At 47.4% G+C, this 14,235-nt stretch overlaps 1 protein-coding gene across 3 annotated transcripts in view; it reads right to left on the bottom strand.

Moving 5' to 3' along the window:
* Loxl2 (lysyl oxidase like 2) overlaps positions 1-14,235 on the bottom strand; it is an 89,786-nt gene that overhangs the window by 45,971 nt on the left and 29,580 nt on the right. For all 3 annotated transcript variants that reach the window (XM_037208423.1, XM_028883178.2, XM_028883180.2), the window contains 2 exons: positions 12,553-12,962; positions 1,473-1,648 (listed from right to left, as the gene is read on the bottom strand). In XM_037208423.1, coding sequence (XP_037064318.1) covers positions 1,473-1,648; positions 12,553-12,916 — 540 coding nt within the window. In that variant the 5' untranslated portion in view covers positions 12,917-12,962. The remainder of the gene's footprint in view (positions 1-1,472; positions 1,649-12,552; positions 12,963-14,235) is intronic.

Here is a 14,235-nt window from a genome sequence, read left to right on the forward strand (position 1 = left end):
GTAGGAGATGAATCTTAATCTCTCACAAGCCCACATCGGCTGGTATTTTGGTCTTTATTCCTTCTATTTGCACCATTAACATCTTCTTAGCCACAGAGCCCAGACTTTTCTTCTCTCAGCACTCCAAGTAGAGCTTTTAGCCAAGCGCCAAGGCCACCAAAGATGCCATACATAAGCTCAGAGTCTGCTGAGGCAGGGCAATGCCATGAAGGAATGAATGTCTGCTCTGTGTGCTTCTCTTCATGGTATAGTTTAATAGTTGATCTTGGTTGTATCTCTGCCTAAGGGAACAGTAATCTCTGGTATGCATTGCTTGGGAGAAGGAAATTCAGGAGTGGGAAATTTGTTCACAAGCGGTACATAGAGTTCTTTGTGTCAGATGCAACAATGATTAAGATGTAGCTTCTGGGGCTGAAGAGATGGTTCAGAGGTTAGGAGCATTGGCTACTCTTCTAAAGGTCCTGAGTTCAATTCCCAGCAACCACACGATGGCTCACAGCCATCTATAATGAGATCTAGTGTTCTCCTCTGGCATGCAGGCAGAACACTGTATACATAATAAATAAATAAAATTTAAAAAAAGATGTAGCTTCTGTCCTCCAGGAGATTTTGGTCTCGTCAGAGAGCAGAGACACATACAAGTGGGTACTGTTTCCAAAGAGGATGTAGAGTGGGCATGGGAAGTTCTGGGACACTGGGTTGCACAAGCCCATTCTCTTCCATGTCAGTTCCATGGAAAAACAAAAGTTGGGTTACTGGTATTCCATCCCTGAACTGCACGGTCTCCATGACACTCTTGCTATCATGAATGAATGACCATGTTTGAAGACAGTGACTAGAAGTGGCCTCACACTCTAGCCAAGGCGAGGATGGGAACTCACTCATGCTTCATGCAGGCTGGACCAGGTCCCAGTGTGTACTGTGTGCTGTGTGCTCTCGGAGCGCAGGAGAGAGGAGCAGGGCCGTGGGAGTCACGGAAGGATAACGTCTAGGGCACAGTCTGGGGACGTCTCCTGGAGCCTAAATAGGGGCGATTTCAAGTCTCTTCTCTTTCTAAGATGGCTCGGCAGTTAAGAGCACTTGTTGCTCTTCCAGAAGACTGAGTCAATCCCCAGCCCCTACATGGTCACTCACAACCCTCTGTAACCCCAGTTCCAGGGGATCCAGTGCTCTCCTCTGGCCCCCTTGAGCACCAGGTACACATGTGGTACACAGACATACATGCAAGCAAAACACCCGTACACATGATATCCATTCTCCAGAAATCCTTCAGCTTGTCCTTGTATCAAATCTAGCTGGTATTGATCCCCATATATACCCAGTATTCAACAAGCAGGCAAGACATGTCATACGCAAAAAAAAAAGAAAATACATTCAAGTGAAGACATTATGAGAGCCCATGGAGGCTGAGTACACACAGGTTCCAGATTCCACGTTCACAACAGCATAAAAGGAAAAAGCATAGCGCTTACCTCTATTTGGTTGATCAGTGAATTGTCAAATTTGAACCCAGGAATCCTCTTGTCGCTGCATACCACACCAACGTCTTCTGTGTGCTTGCAGTCAGTGACACCCCAGCCATTGGAGGAGCAGGCTGCCAGGGTCGCCTCTTTGCCAGTGCAGTGGATATTGTCCAACCAGATGGGTCCTGCGGAAAGGAGAGGAGAGAAAGGAAAGATCCTGTCAGTGCAGCTCCAGGTGGCAAGGATGCTAGCGCCTTACATGGAATTCTCCCCAAATTTGGCGGTGTGTGTAGCCATCAATTTTTTATTTTTCTTATGTAAGGTTGTCACACCTAATCTTGGAGCACTGGGATTCCCTTGCCAGGACAGGCAGCTGATGTGATCTGAGGAGGTCGTGGTTTGAACACAGTTTAGGACAGAAATTAGATTTAATCCTGAAAGTTGTGTGGCCTATCATACCTTTCTCAGTGTGTGAGAAAATACCTGACAGAGACATAAAAGGAGAAAGGTTTACTTTGGCTCGTGGTTTACAAAGGGATGCAGTCGATCACAGCGGGGAGGCATGACATCAGGAAGCAAGGTGGCTGGCCATACTGTGTCCCCCAGTCAGGAAGCAGAGAGAGGTGAATTCAGGTGCTCAGCTGGCTTCCTGGTTTTTCTTTATATTCAGTTTGGGACCCTCGATGGTACCACCCACACTCGGGGTGGGTCTTCCTTCCTCAGTTAAATTTCTATGGAAACATCATGATAGGCACACCCAGAGGTGAGTCTCCTAGGAGATTTCAAATCCAGTCACCTTGACAATGAAGTTTAGTTTTACTTATCATTACTCCTGTGTATGTGTACATGATGTGGGGGGGCGGGGAGCGGGGCACATGAGACAGTGAGAAAGTGTAGAGGTCAGAGAGCAATTTTGTAGAGTTGGATCTCTCCTTCCATGGTTACATGAGCCTCAGGGATCCAGTTCAGGAGACCTCTACCCACTGTGCTTCTTCACGAGTCTGACAATGAAATTTAAACACTCTGAGCGGTACAGAAGAACAGGGCCTTATGTGGGGAACAGAGGGAGCCCTGGGTGAATGGGTAAGGAGCTGTCTAATTTACTTTTCAATGGTTGTTACAAAACACCGTGTCCAAGGCAACTTAGAAAAGAAGGCGTTTTATTTAGGGCTCATGGATCCAGAGGGTTGGAGTCTATGCCTATCATGGTAAGAGCATGGCAGCATATAGGAAGGCATGGTCCTGGAGTCGTAGCTGACAGATCACATCTAGAGACACAACCATGAGGCAGGGAGAGTGTACTGGAGTACCAGGCCACACCTCCCAATCCTTCACAAACAATCTCTTCCCAAACAGTTCCACTAACTGGGGACAAATATATGAGCCTATTGGGGGCGGGGGACAAACCACCACAGAGCAGATGAAGTCTTGTGTATTACTGACAAGGATGAAAGCCCCATGGGAACTGGCAAAGCCTTCCTCTGGTCTCTGTGTGGCTGTTGATGGTATGTACAAAACCTGGTAACCAGGCCTTCTTTCTGCTTCTTTCTCCAGGATGATTGCAATCTGAGACTCACTGCTCTCCCACAGAGACCTCCTGCTAAGACTGGCTAATTCTTCCTTCTGGCCCATACAGAATGCAGGGGCAGAAGTTCTGAATTGTTGCTGTAGCTGCGGCCGCTTCATAGAACCAGCACGGCCCACCCAACCCCAGCCTTCCTGTACCTGTGTGTGTGTGTGAGTGTGTGTGCATGCACACGAGCGTGTCTGTCTGTTTGTCTATAAGTCTTCTGTCTTTTCTTCATTCTTTTGTTACTCCAACCAGGTTTCCCAGACCAAGCCATGCCAGAGGCAGTAGGTTTCGGAGACTAACCTGGGTTCGAATTCTCGTTCAGTCTCTTATAGCTTTGAACCCCAGGTCAAAGCCCCTTTCCTACCAGTAAAATGGAGACAGCAAGTCAGACAAGGGGAGACAAAAGCTTGTGAGCTGCCGAGGTGTGGGATGACTCGAGATAGCTCATTGCCTCTCTACAGTGACTTGAAAATGGGGACAATGACGAGAGTTTGGGTGTTAGTTACAACTACAACACAGGTCAACCTCACCCGACTCTGCATGAGGGGCCACTCACGGTAAAGCTCATCTGCTCAGGCTGGAGAGATGGCTCAGTGGTTAAGAGCACTGGCTGCTCTTCCAGAGGACTTGGGTTCAAGTCCCAGCACCCGCATGGCATCTCACAACTGTCTCTAACTCCAAGATCTGGCACCCTCACATAGACATACATGCAGGTAAAGCACCAATGTAAAAAAAAAAATAAAATAAATAAAGATAAATAAATTTTATACACACACACACACACACACACACACACACACACACACGAAGTTGAGTTTTATTTATCATTATTCCTGTGTATGTGTACATGATGTGGGGGGGGGGTATATAGAGCTCATCTGCTCTATAATCAAGGGGTTGCTGTTTTACCGCACATCCACATACATTACCACCTTGATTTTACCATTCCTTAGGGAGACCTAGGTGACACCATTACTCTCTCTTCACAGACACAGAGCCTGGCTCAGATAGGTCAGCCTCTGGGCACCAAGTCATAGCCTATGGGTCAGTTCTCCAATTAGTGCCTTCTCAATTGCTCTTTTTCACTATACCTGGTTCAGGGACAGGCCATTACACGCAGCCACCATTACACATACAGCAAGGTCACTGTGGAACGTGGCTTTCTTTGTGTTAGTAGAAAATTCGATGTGCAAAGCACTAGAAGGTTAACCATGAGATGCTATCTCATGCCATCGGGGTGGTGGTGAGGCTTGGGTGTGAGACGTCCTTGGCAGGCTCCTGTATTTGATCCCTAGCTGATGGCACTACTTTAGAAGGTTGGGAAACGTTTTGGAGGTGGGGCCTTGATGGAAGGAAGTGAGTCACTGGGGGAGGGCCTTAACATTTCATAGTGTGACCACACACTTCCTGTCAGTTTGCTGCTTTCTGTCTGTCAAGATACGAGGGAGTAAACCAGATTGGTAGTGCATGTCTTTAATCCCAGCACTTTGGAGGCAGAAGCATGCAGATCTCTAGGTTCGAGGCCAGCCAGCCTGGTCTACATAGTGAGACCTTGTCTCAAAACCAAAAACAAAGGCAAAGCCAAGAAGAGGTGAGGAGTCCCAGGCTTCAGACTCCGGTTACTGTGGCACCACCATGATGGACTTTATCCTGCCAAACTGTGAGTCAATATAAGCCTTCTTCCGTTAGGATGCTTCTTGACAGACACTAGGTCACAACAAGGAAAGTATCCCACCGAGGAGAAAACCACAGGGAATAGTGAACGCACTGCACTGGTGAGGATGTGCAGAAACGAAAGCCCGTGTGCATCAATGGTGCAGATGCTGTGGGAAACAGTATGGCGTTCCTCAAAACTCGTTTTGTTTGTTTGTTTGTTTGTTTGTTTGTTTGTTTGTTTGGTTTTGACTAGTTTATTGTGATGGGGGCCAGTGCTGGGGATAGGTCTCTGGGCCTTGTGCAACCACCAAGCTATGTCCCCAGCCTCCAAACTTGAAAGCTATCACGTGATTCAGAATTCCAAAACTGAAGCCAGGTGTAGTGGCATACAGCTATAATTACAGTTCCTGAGGAGACTGGGGCAAGGGGATCAGAAGTTTGAGGCCAGCCGGGCTACACAGTGAGATCCAGGTCAGCCTGGACAGATGTACTCAGACCCATGTCTGTAATCAAAGCACTCAAGCAACTGCCAGAAGCTTGAGGCTAGACCGGGCTACACAGTGAGTTCCAGACTAGCCTGGGCTATGGAGTGAGACCTTGTCTCAATATATATTTAAAAGACTCAGGATGTAGCTTAGTGATGAGGTGCTGTCTAGTATTCACAAGGCCCCAGAACAAGAAAGGAAGGAAGGGAAGGAGAGAGGGAGGGAGGGAGGGAAGGGGGGAGGGAGGGGAGAGGGAGGGAGGGACAGACATGGAAAGCGAGGCCTTGGGGAGGTGTTTGCACACCCACATTCACAGCAACACAATTCATAACTGCCCACAGACAGAAGCAGCGGACATCTGTTGACAAACTGCATACATATAAGGGCAAAACTGCAGGAGGGAAAATTCTGACGCATACTTCAACATACTTCAAACCTTGAGGACATTCTGCTAAGTGGGAAAAGCTGGTCATGAAAGGCCAAATACGGGAAGATCCCTACATAGAGTTCTCAAATTCTGAGAAAACAAGTAGACTAGGAATTGCCAGGGGCTGCAAAAAGGATGGGAGGTGGTTATTTAGTGGGTCCAGAGTTTCTGTTTTGGAAGAATGTTCTGGAAATTGGTTGCAAGACAATAGGAACATACTTAACATGACTGAACTGTATACGCACTTCAAATGGTTAAGATGTAAATATCCTCACTACATTTTATTGCAATGAAAAATAAAAATATAAAAAGATGCCAGATTGTTTTCAAATAGTGATTTCATACATACATACATACATACGTACGTGTGTGTGTGTGTATGTGTGTGTGTGTATGCATAGATGTGAAAGGTTGCCCACATGTGTGCACCTACATTCGTGGAGGCCAGAGCTTGCCATTAGCATGCCTTCCTCTAGTGATCTCTACCTTATTTTTTGCAACAGGATCACTTCTCTGAACCTGGAGCTCGACCATTCGGCTAGGCTGACTGGCCCAACATCTTAATGGATGGGGCTGTCTCTGCCCCCCTGTGCAGGATTACATAGGTACAGCCTTCATGTTTGGCTTTTATGTGGGTGCTAGGGATTTGAACTCAAGTCCTCATACTTGCACAGCATGCACTTTGCCCCTCTCCCACTCCCCCACCCCCACCCCGAGCACTACAAAACCAAAGTAAACCAAGGCCATTTTCCCATAGGTCCTTTTAGAGGCCTGCAGAACAGAAGAGGCTAACAAATCTGTGTTTATGGCCTGTCTGCCACGGGCTTGGGTGACCTGTGACTCAATCGACTATTAAAACAAACCTTGTCCCCCTTTCTAAAGTCAAAGTGACATCCAACAGACAGGCTGCCATGAAGACCCAGCAAGTTAACAAACGGGACATGTCCGATCCTCTTTTCCTTCTAAGTAGAAAAGCCAGTGTATTACATGGTTCCCCTAGTGGGTGGGAGAGCCAGTGAAAACACTCCCATTATAGAGATTAGAAAACTGATGTGTGAAGCCGAGGTTCTTCCAGGCCAAGGAGGACACGGGGCCAGTCTCCTGACTTGCAAGCCTGACTACAACGTGTGTACTCTGATGCCTGGCTGGTTGGGGCTCAAAGGACAGAGCTTTGGCCACATTGTGGGAACAATGAGTTGATTGAAAACATCTGGACTGAGGTTTTCCAACCACTTTCCCAATCTGGGCTGGTTTCCAAGCCGTCAGGCTCCACTGAAACGCACGCTTGCTAATAGACGGCTGTTTCTACAGCAAGCTCGTATTTGTTTTACTACATACTAGCAACGGAAGGGCCCCTCCATCTTGCCAGCGAGGCTTCTTCCTCAGAACATTCTGAACTGAGCTGCTGAAGGGCAGATTGTGAAAAGAGGCAGTGCCCTTATTCCATCTGTAGCCAAAGAAGCCACCCTCACTTGGGCATGGAGGACGGCTCAAAACGTTTTGTTTTCCACCCAGTGTGTGTTGTGTATATAATCTATACTGTACATACTGCACAAAATAATGGGGGTTCAAGCCAGGTGTGGTGGCACATGCCTGTAATTGCAGAAGTAGGGAGTCAGAAGCAGGAGGATCACCCATGAGTTTGAAGCCAGTCAGGGCTACCTACTGATGACCAGTCTCAAGGAGTGAGCTCATGATGACATTCTTGTGCATGCACATCAAGAACTTTGATATTATTCACCCCACTATCTCCTCCTGCCCTCCAGCTCTGCTGATCCCCTCCTCTTCCCAAATAGATTCCCTTCTGCTTTCAAGGCCCTTTTTGGTTGTTTTCGTTTTATTTTGTTTTGTTTTCCAGACAGATTTTCTCTGTGTAGCCCTGGCTGTCCTGGAACTCACTATATAGACCAGGTTGGTCTTGAACTCAGAGATCCACCTGCCTCTGGAACTCACTATATAGACCAGGTTGGTGTTGAACTCAGAGATCCACCCGCCTCTGCTTCCTGAGTGCTGGGATTAAAGACATATGCCATCACTGCCTGGTTCAAGTCCTTTTTTTAAAGTCTAGATTTCACATATGAGAGAAAACATATTTTTCTGGTCGGCCCTGGCTTGCCTCATTTCATATGATGGTCTCCAGTTTCATACATTTTCCCCAAAATGACATAATTTTGCTTTTGTGATGGCTGACTAGTATTCCATTGTGTGTACATGTATTTCCCTCATTCAATCCTCTCTTTCTCTCTTTTTTTTTTTTTTTTTTTTTTTTTTTTTTTTTTTCATGACAGAGTCTCATTATGTAGCTCTGGATGTCCTGGAACTCACTCTGCAGACCAGACTGGCCTTGAACTCACAGAGATCTACTTGCTTCTGCCGCCCAAGTGCTGAGACTAAAGGCAGGTACCACTGTGTCCAGCTTTCAGGAATCTCTTGATGGATGTCTAGCTTAATTCCATCACTTGGCTACTGTGAACAATTCAGAATGTCTTTAAAGGAATTGCATGGACCAGCAAAACATGTGAAATCAGCACCCTGGGGTACCCAGGGAACCGTTACTCAGCAGAACTGCTCTTTCCTGTGCCTTTCATGCTCTCTTCTGGGAGTCTTGCTCTCTGTTATGCTTGACCATGATGCTCTCTATTAGATGAAGGACATGCAAGTCTACACTTTGCTTAAGATAGTATCACCACCCACAGTTTTCTATCTGGTCTGATTTCATGTCAATGTTTTCTCCAATATATCTAGTGCCCATTAGCTGTGATTCCAACACACCCGGCTTGCATGTCTGCCTGTGGACATGTGAGGCGGTTCTAGGCATCTTGGGGACATCTAGATGCTAGGAAAGTGGTACTTGGGATGAGGCTCATATCTGGGACACAAAAAAGCCATTCAATCAGAAACAAAATTGTTTTACTCTTTCCACTCACTCACAGAAACCCATCTCCCAATGAAAGAAGTATGTAAACAAATTAACTAATGCTTTGGAAGAAGCGGAGCATAAAGGAAACAGTGTTTGGATGCTGAGTCCTCAGTTTGATCAGGGCAATGGAATTTATCCAGAGTCAGAACATGCAGGGTCCTTGTCAGTGTTGGTACGGTTGGGTGGAGGGTCCCCAACCTGTTTCAGGTTACTGCGAAAGCCCATCAGAGGGTATGTAATGGGCCAGCTGCCCTCTTTAGAAAGGACCATGGCTTGCCTGGGCTTGGAGAGGTTTTGGGAGTAGAGACCTGCTTGCAGGTTAGGCTGAAAAATCCAGGGGATTCCTGGTGATTATCCTATTTTCATTATGACAGCTTGAACCTTGGAGGTGCCTGGAGACTCCAGAATGGCAGCCTGCTATGGGGTCAGTTACATCATTCCCAGCCCAACCACAGAGCCTGACTCCCAGGTCAGACTCCACTGGGTACTACCAGCAGCAGCAGCCCCAGTCAGGACACTGGCCAGACTCTGATCATCACACCCTATACTGTTTCATCAACTGTATTCTCCTACACCAAAGCAGATCAGCCAGCTCATATTTACTTGGTGCACACCACGCACCCAGTGCTAAAATAAAACCTCCACTGAGGCTGATGAAAACTTAAATACACTTATATTTAGTAGTTCTCTCATGGTGCAAACCACGTGCCACTTTACATGCACATGAATGGACTCTGTGTGTATGTGTGTGTACAAGAGTATGCACATGGGTTTGTGTGTGTGTGTGTGCATGTGAACGTTTGTACATGTGCATGTGGAGACCAGAGGACAACCTCAGGGTCTCATCCCTCAGGTGCTGACCACCTGATTTTGTGAGGCAGGTTTTCTTACTGGCCTGAAACTCTCCAAGTAGGCTAGAGTGGCTAGCCCGTGAGCTCCATGACCTGCCCGTTTCTACTTCCCAGTGCTGGGATCACAAGTACATCTCACTGGGTTCAGCTGCCACCTCCACTTCTTGTGTGAGTGGGGATGGGGTGGGGAGGTGGGTAGGGACCAAACTTGGGTCTTCATTCGCTCTTTATTGACTGAGCCATCTTTTTCTCATCTCTCAGACAACTCAACTCTTAAATCCCTTGGCATTGCACTGTTCAGCTCATCTAGTATCCATTTCTCCCCATCCTTTCCTTAAACTGCAGCTGTCATAACCCTCGATGGCTTCAGTGTCCACACAGATGGCCTTTAGAAGTTCAGTACTCGGTCACGTCTTCTTTCTAGAGAGACCCTCTTGTCCTTAGCTCCTGCTGCCCTGCAAGGTTATGGCTCAGCCCTGGTTGTAATCAACAACTGTACCCTCCTCAACCTCCATCTCAACCATCATGTTCTGCAGCTGTATCTCCCACCATCTTTCCAGCACATTCTTGTTAGTATTACTTCAGCCAAGATCACTTCCCATCCGTTAGAGTAGTTTTGCAGGATCCTTCCTTCCTCCTCACATCTCTCCCTTCCTTATTCAGCAATGATTCTGTAAACCAGCATTTTATTAGCTACCTTTCAAGTCTTCTCCATTCTCCTGAACCCTTTGATCCTGGTCATCCTCCAGTAGCAAAGTCCTACCCAACAAGTCAACCTGTCCTGCCACCCCCTGCTGGCTCCTGTGGGCAAAGATCCACAGATATTTGGTGATAGATTTGCTGCAAATATGATTAAAAAAATAAATCTGTCACTGGGTAAAAGCCACCATTGTTGGAGAGCACTTGTCATAAAATTTTGAGGATACAATAATCTGGAATGGAAAATAAAAATCTGACGTAAGCCCTGGTTCACTCGGATAGCAGAATAAACAGATGTGGACATATGGACGAACACCGGAAGTTTAGTCAGAGACAGGAAGTGGTTTTAAAGGCCCCAGCTAATCAGTCTTGGCTGCTTTGGCTCTCATGGCTGCCAAGTAACCCAGAGCAAGCTTTGGGAACATGTGACTCTCAGCATGGGCCAGTTCTTCCATAGGAAACTCACCACTGCCTGGAGGTGAGAAAACAGTACACCTTTCTTCCTGTCATTTCTAGAATAACTGAAAGGAGGGAGGGCTGAGGGGAGTTTAACTTGTCTCACTGTCCCTCCAACCCGCTACAGATTCAGTCACACACCACACTTTGAGATCAGCACATCCTGGGTTAAGTCTGAAATGTTCTGCATTTTCATGCTCACACAGGAGAGTTTTGTACAGTTATCATGGCACTGATCCTCTGGTCCAGGGAGTGTAGACAGCTCACTCAAGTCCAACAGTCTAATTCATGCCAAGGCCTGTGGTCAACTCAGTAGGGGAGCAGGTACTTGACTTACCAATCTAGAGTGGAGGCGCAGCTCCTGGAAGAATACTGTGTGTGTGTGTGTGTGTGTGTGTGTGTGTGTGTGTGTGTGTGTGTAAGCCTGTGTGGACATCGGAGGTGTCAGGTACCTTTTTCCACTTGACTTTTTGAGACACTGAACCTGGTGCCCACCAATTGGCTAGGCTGGCTGGCCAATGAGCTCCAGGGATTCACTTGTCTCCACTCCCCCGGCCTGAGGCTTCATGAACATGCCACCATGCACCAGCTTTTATGCAGGTGCTAGATAGCCAAACTCAGGTCTTCACGATCACACAGCAAGCTCTTTCCCCACAGAGCCATCTCCTGGCCCCAAGAACATCTGTTTGCAAATGATGCCTTTCTCGCACACCTGCATTCCCAACTAGGGGCACACCAATTCTTCAAGGGTCCATCTTCCAGATGTCAATCACACGCCACACAACATTTTGCTTGATGATGTACCACCTGTACAACAGAGGTTCTCAGATACCACCCTCTCACCTGGTGACCTCAGAGTTGTTTTTGTAAGAATCCTTTATGATGCCACATGATGCTTTTTTTCAGAGCACATCTACATTGCAAAGCTGTATTGTTAGCTCAGTGTGGCTCTGGGCTAAGAGTTTGAGTCACGAAGACCGGCCCTCCCTCAAAATTCTCTCTTGTGTGTTTCAAATTATATTTAATTCTGTGTATGTGTGTTTATCTGTGTGTAGGTGCATGCACGTGACAGCAGGTACCCTCGGAGTCCTCCAGAAGTCTCAGACCACCCCTAAACCCCAAGCTAGCTATAAGCTATTGTAAGCCACCTGAGATGAGTGCTGGGAATCAAACTCAGGTCCTTTAGAAAAGCAGTGTGTGCTGAGGCCTCTCTCCAGTCTCGTTATTTTGTTTTGTTATTGTTGTTTCAGGATAAATTTACTTGAGTCTAACACGGAAGAAAAGAAGAGGCCAATTTGAGGTTAACAATCAGTGTGACTCTGTTCCTATGACGACATTTACTGTAAAAGCATGTTAAAGTTGAAAGAGAAAGCTGAAGATGTGTTTGTGGTGCTCATTTGTAGTTCCAACGGTAGGGAGGCAGAGACAGGGGGATCCCTGAGGCTTGCTGGCCTAACAGCTTAGCCATCAAGAGACCTCAAAACAACAACAACAATAAAACCTAGTTGAATAAAAGTGCACATACATACACACACACACACACACACACACACACACACACACACACACGTAGACCCGATAAAATAATAATGATGATGATGATCTTCGTGTGGGTAGAAATCTAGCCTGTGGAGCCCTTTTGAGAAAGAGTGAAAGCCCTACTTGGAGGGAGAAATCTGGATGCAGGAATGATACTGCAACCCCTAGACACGGAATATGGCTTAGAGAGATGGGCACAGGCTAATTTCACCTACTGACTGAGGTCACCGACCATCTTGGCTTGCCTGAGACGTATCCTGCTCAAAGCAGGAATAGCCTGGAGAGTTCATGATGGTTGCTCCCTCTATCATTCCCTGGAGGGGCCTCCCACCAGCCTTCCAGCAAGACCCTGCTTGCATGGCAGATAGAAAACTCTTGGGAAGTCATGCTTAATAGCAATTACAGCTTTCTTTGCAGGCTAATCAGGGTGTATCCTGGCCTCGATGTGTGATATACACTTAGCTCCACAGCACAGTCTCTTACCTTCTCCTGGGCCGTAGGAGGAGCTGGCAGTCCAGGACTTGGCTTCCACATAACCCACTTCCCGGCAGACAACGTGGGCAGCATGGATGGAGAAATCATCATCACACACTGTGCCCCACTGGCCTTCATAATAGACCTCCACACGGCCTTCATTGTGCTTCCTCTTCTGGCCCGCCAGGCGTACCTGGATCTTGACCACATCAGAGGGTACCTGGTGCTGGTGGTACTCGGGAGCGGGCTGCTGGAAGTACTCAGGGTACTGGAGCTGGTAGGGCCAGCTCTCATACTGTGCCAGGCTCAGGGAGGGCAGGACGACAAACACAGCCAAACAGCCGTAGAAGCGTGAGCCAAGAGGCATCTCCATCCTTGTCCTGTGCTGAGAGGAGATCAGGGGTGGCAGCAGAAACTTTCTGGAAAAAGAGAGAGAGAGTCATTAGTCTAGGATAAAGGTTGTAGATACCTGTCAAGTGTTCTGTGACGTCATCCCTGCCTTTTCCATGCTTGCTGTGAGGACAGTGGGAACAAACCCACAGTATCGCCTTTGTCTAAACATGCAGTAACGCTAAAGCATAGCACGCTGATGTGATAAGGACTTTACTGCTTTATGTCTTGGTTGTATTCTTTGCGTTTTTTGTTTTCTTTTGTTTGGTTTGAGACGTGGTCTGACTCTGTAGCCCAGGCTGAATCAAACTCATAGTGTGATCCGTCCACCTCAGCTTCCAAGCACTGGGAGTACAGGCGAGAGCCACCACACCCGCAGTCATGGCTTGTGTCCATCACTCCTTTGCCGTGGTTCCTTCTGCTCATGAACAACACTGAATGTAAAATGCCATGCTAGGTCACGCCCACAACAGCCTCACACATCTTGTTTACAAGTCACTGGATTGCATCAAGAGGCCACATGGAGGGACGGGTGTCCACCATCCAGGTTTGTGAGGGAACATTCTAGGATGTTTAAACAATGCCTGAGTGTCCTGTCCCGTCCATATCCCGTGCACCCCGCCCCCACCTGTCATTAGGTGAAACCTGACAGTGGAAGGCTACTGAGGCTGCATGGGCTCAAAGAGCCCAGGATCCAGAGAGAAAGGATGGGCATTGAGGTGCACTTACATAGGTCTCTGCTTTTCCCAAGACAGTGCCCAGTAGGTTGGAGAGCTCACTGAAATTTTCAGTGGCCCTTCAAGGACTGACGAGATAGAAATCAAAAGGACTGATGATAGAGACAAATTAGGACACGGAGTGTAAATAGCTTGTTTGGAAACCCAGGGAGAGGAGAGGAAGAACGTACAGAGGAAGCATTCAAGAGCAATGATGAAGAATTTTCCTGACACTGATGAACAGTAGCAAGACCAAGTAGTGTACTTAGAGAGGAAAGCACCTCTGGGCTACCACAGGGACTGTGGAAAATCAGAGCCTGAGGAAGTCTCACACATAGCTGGAAGGGAATGGGCATGCTCCATCTGAAGACCATCAGGAAGCCTCTCTACAAAAATGAGGAAGCAAGAAGATAACAGGGTAACATTTTCTAAGGGCTGACAGAGTAACAGCAGTCTATCTATGTGCATGGGGCAGCGGGGGTGGGGGTGGGGGTGGGGGATGAAGATGAGAACATGGGGACAAACAAATATGGAGGTACCAGAAGGAGATCTTTAAGTCAAAGGAAAAGTAGCCCCAGTAATGGTG

The sequence above is a fragment of the Peromyscus leucopus genome, chromosome 9, assembly GCF_004664715.2.
Source record: "Peromyscus leucopus breed LL Stock chromosome 9, UCI_PerLeu_2.1, whole genome shotgun sequence".
Taxonomy (NCBI): domain Eukaryota; kingdom Metazoa; phylum Chordata; class Mammalia; order Rodentia; family Cricetidae; genus Peromyscus; species Peromyscus leucopus.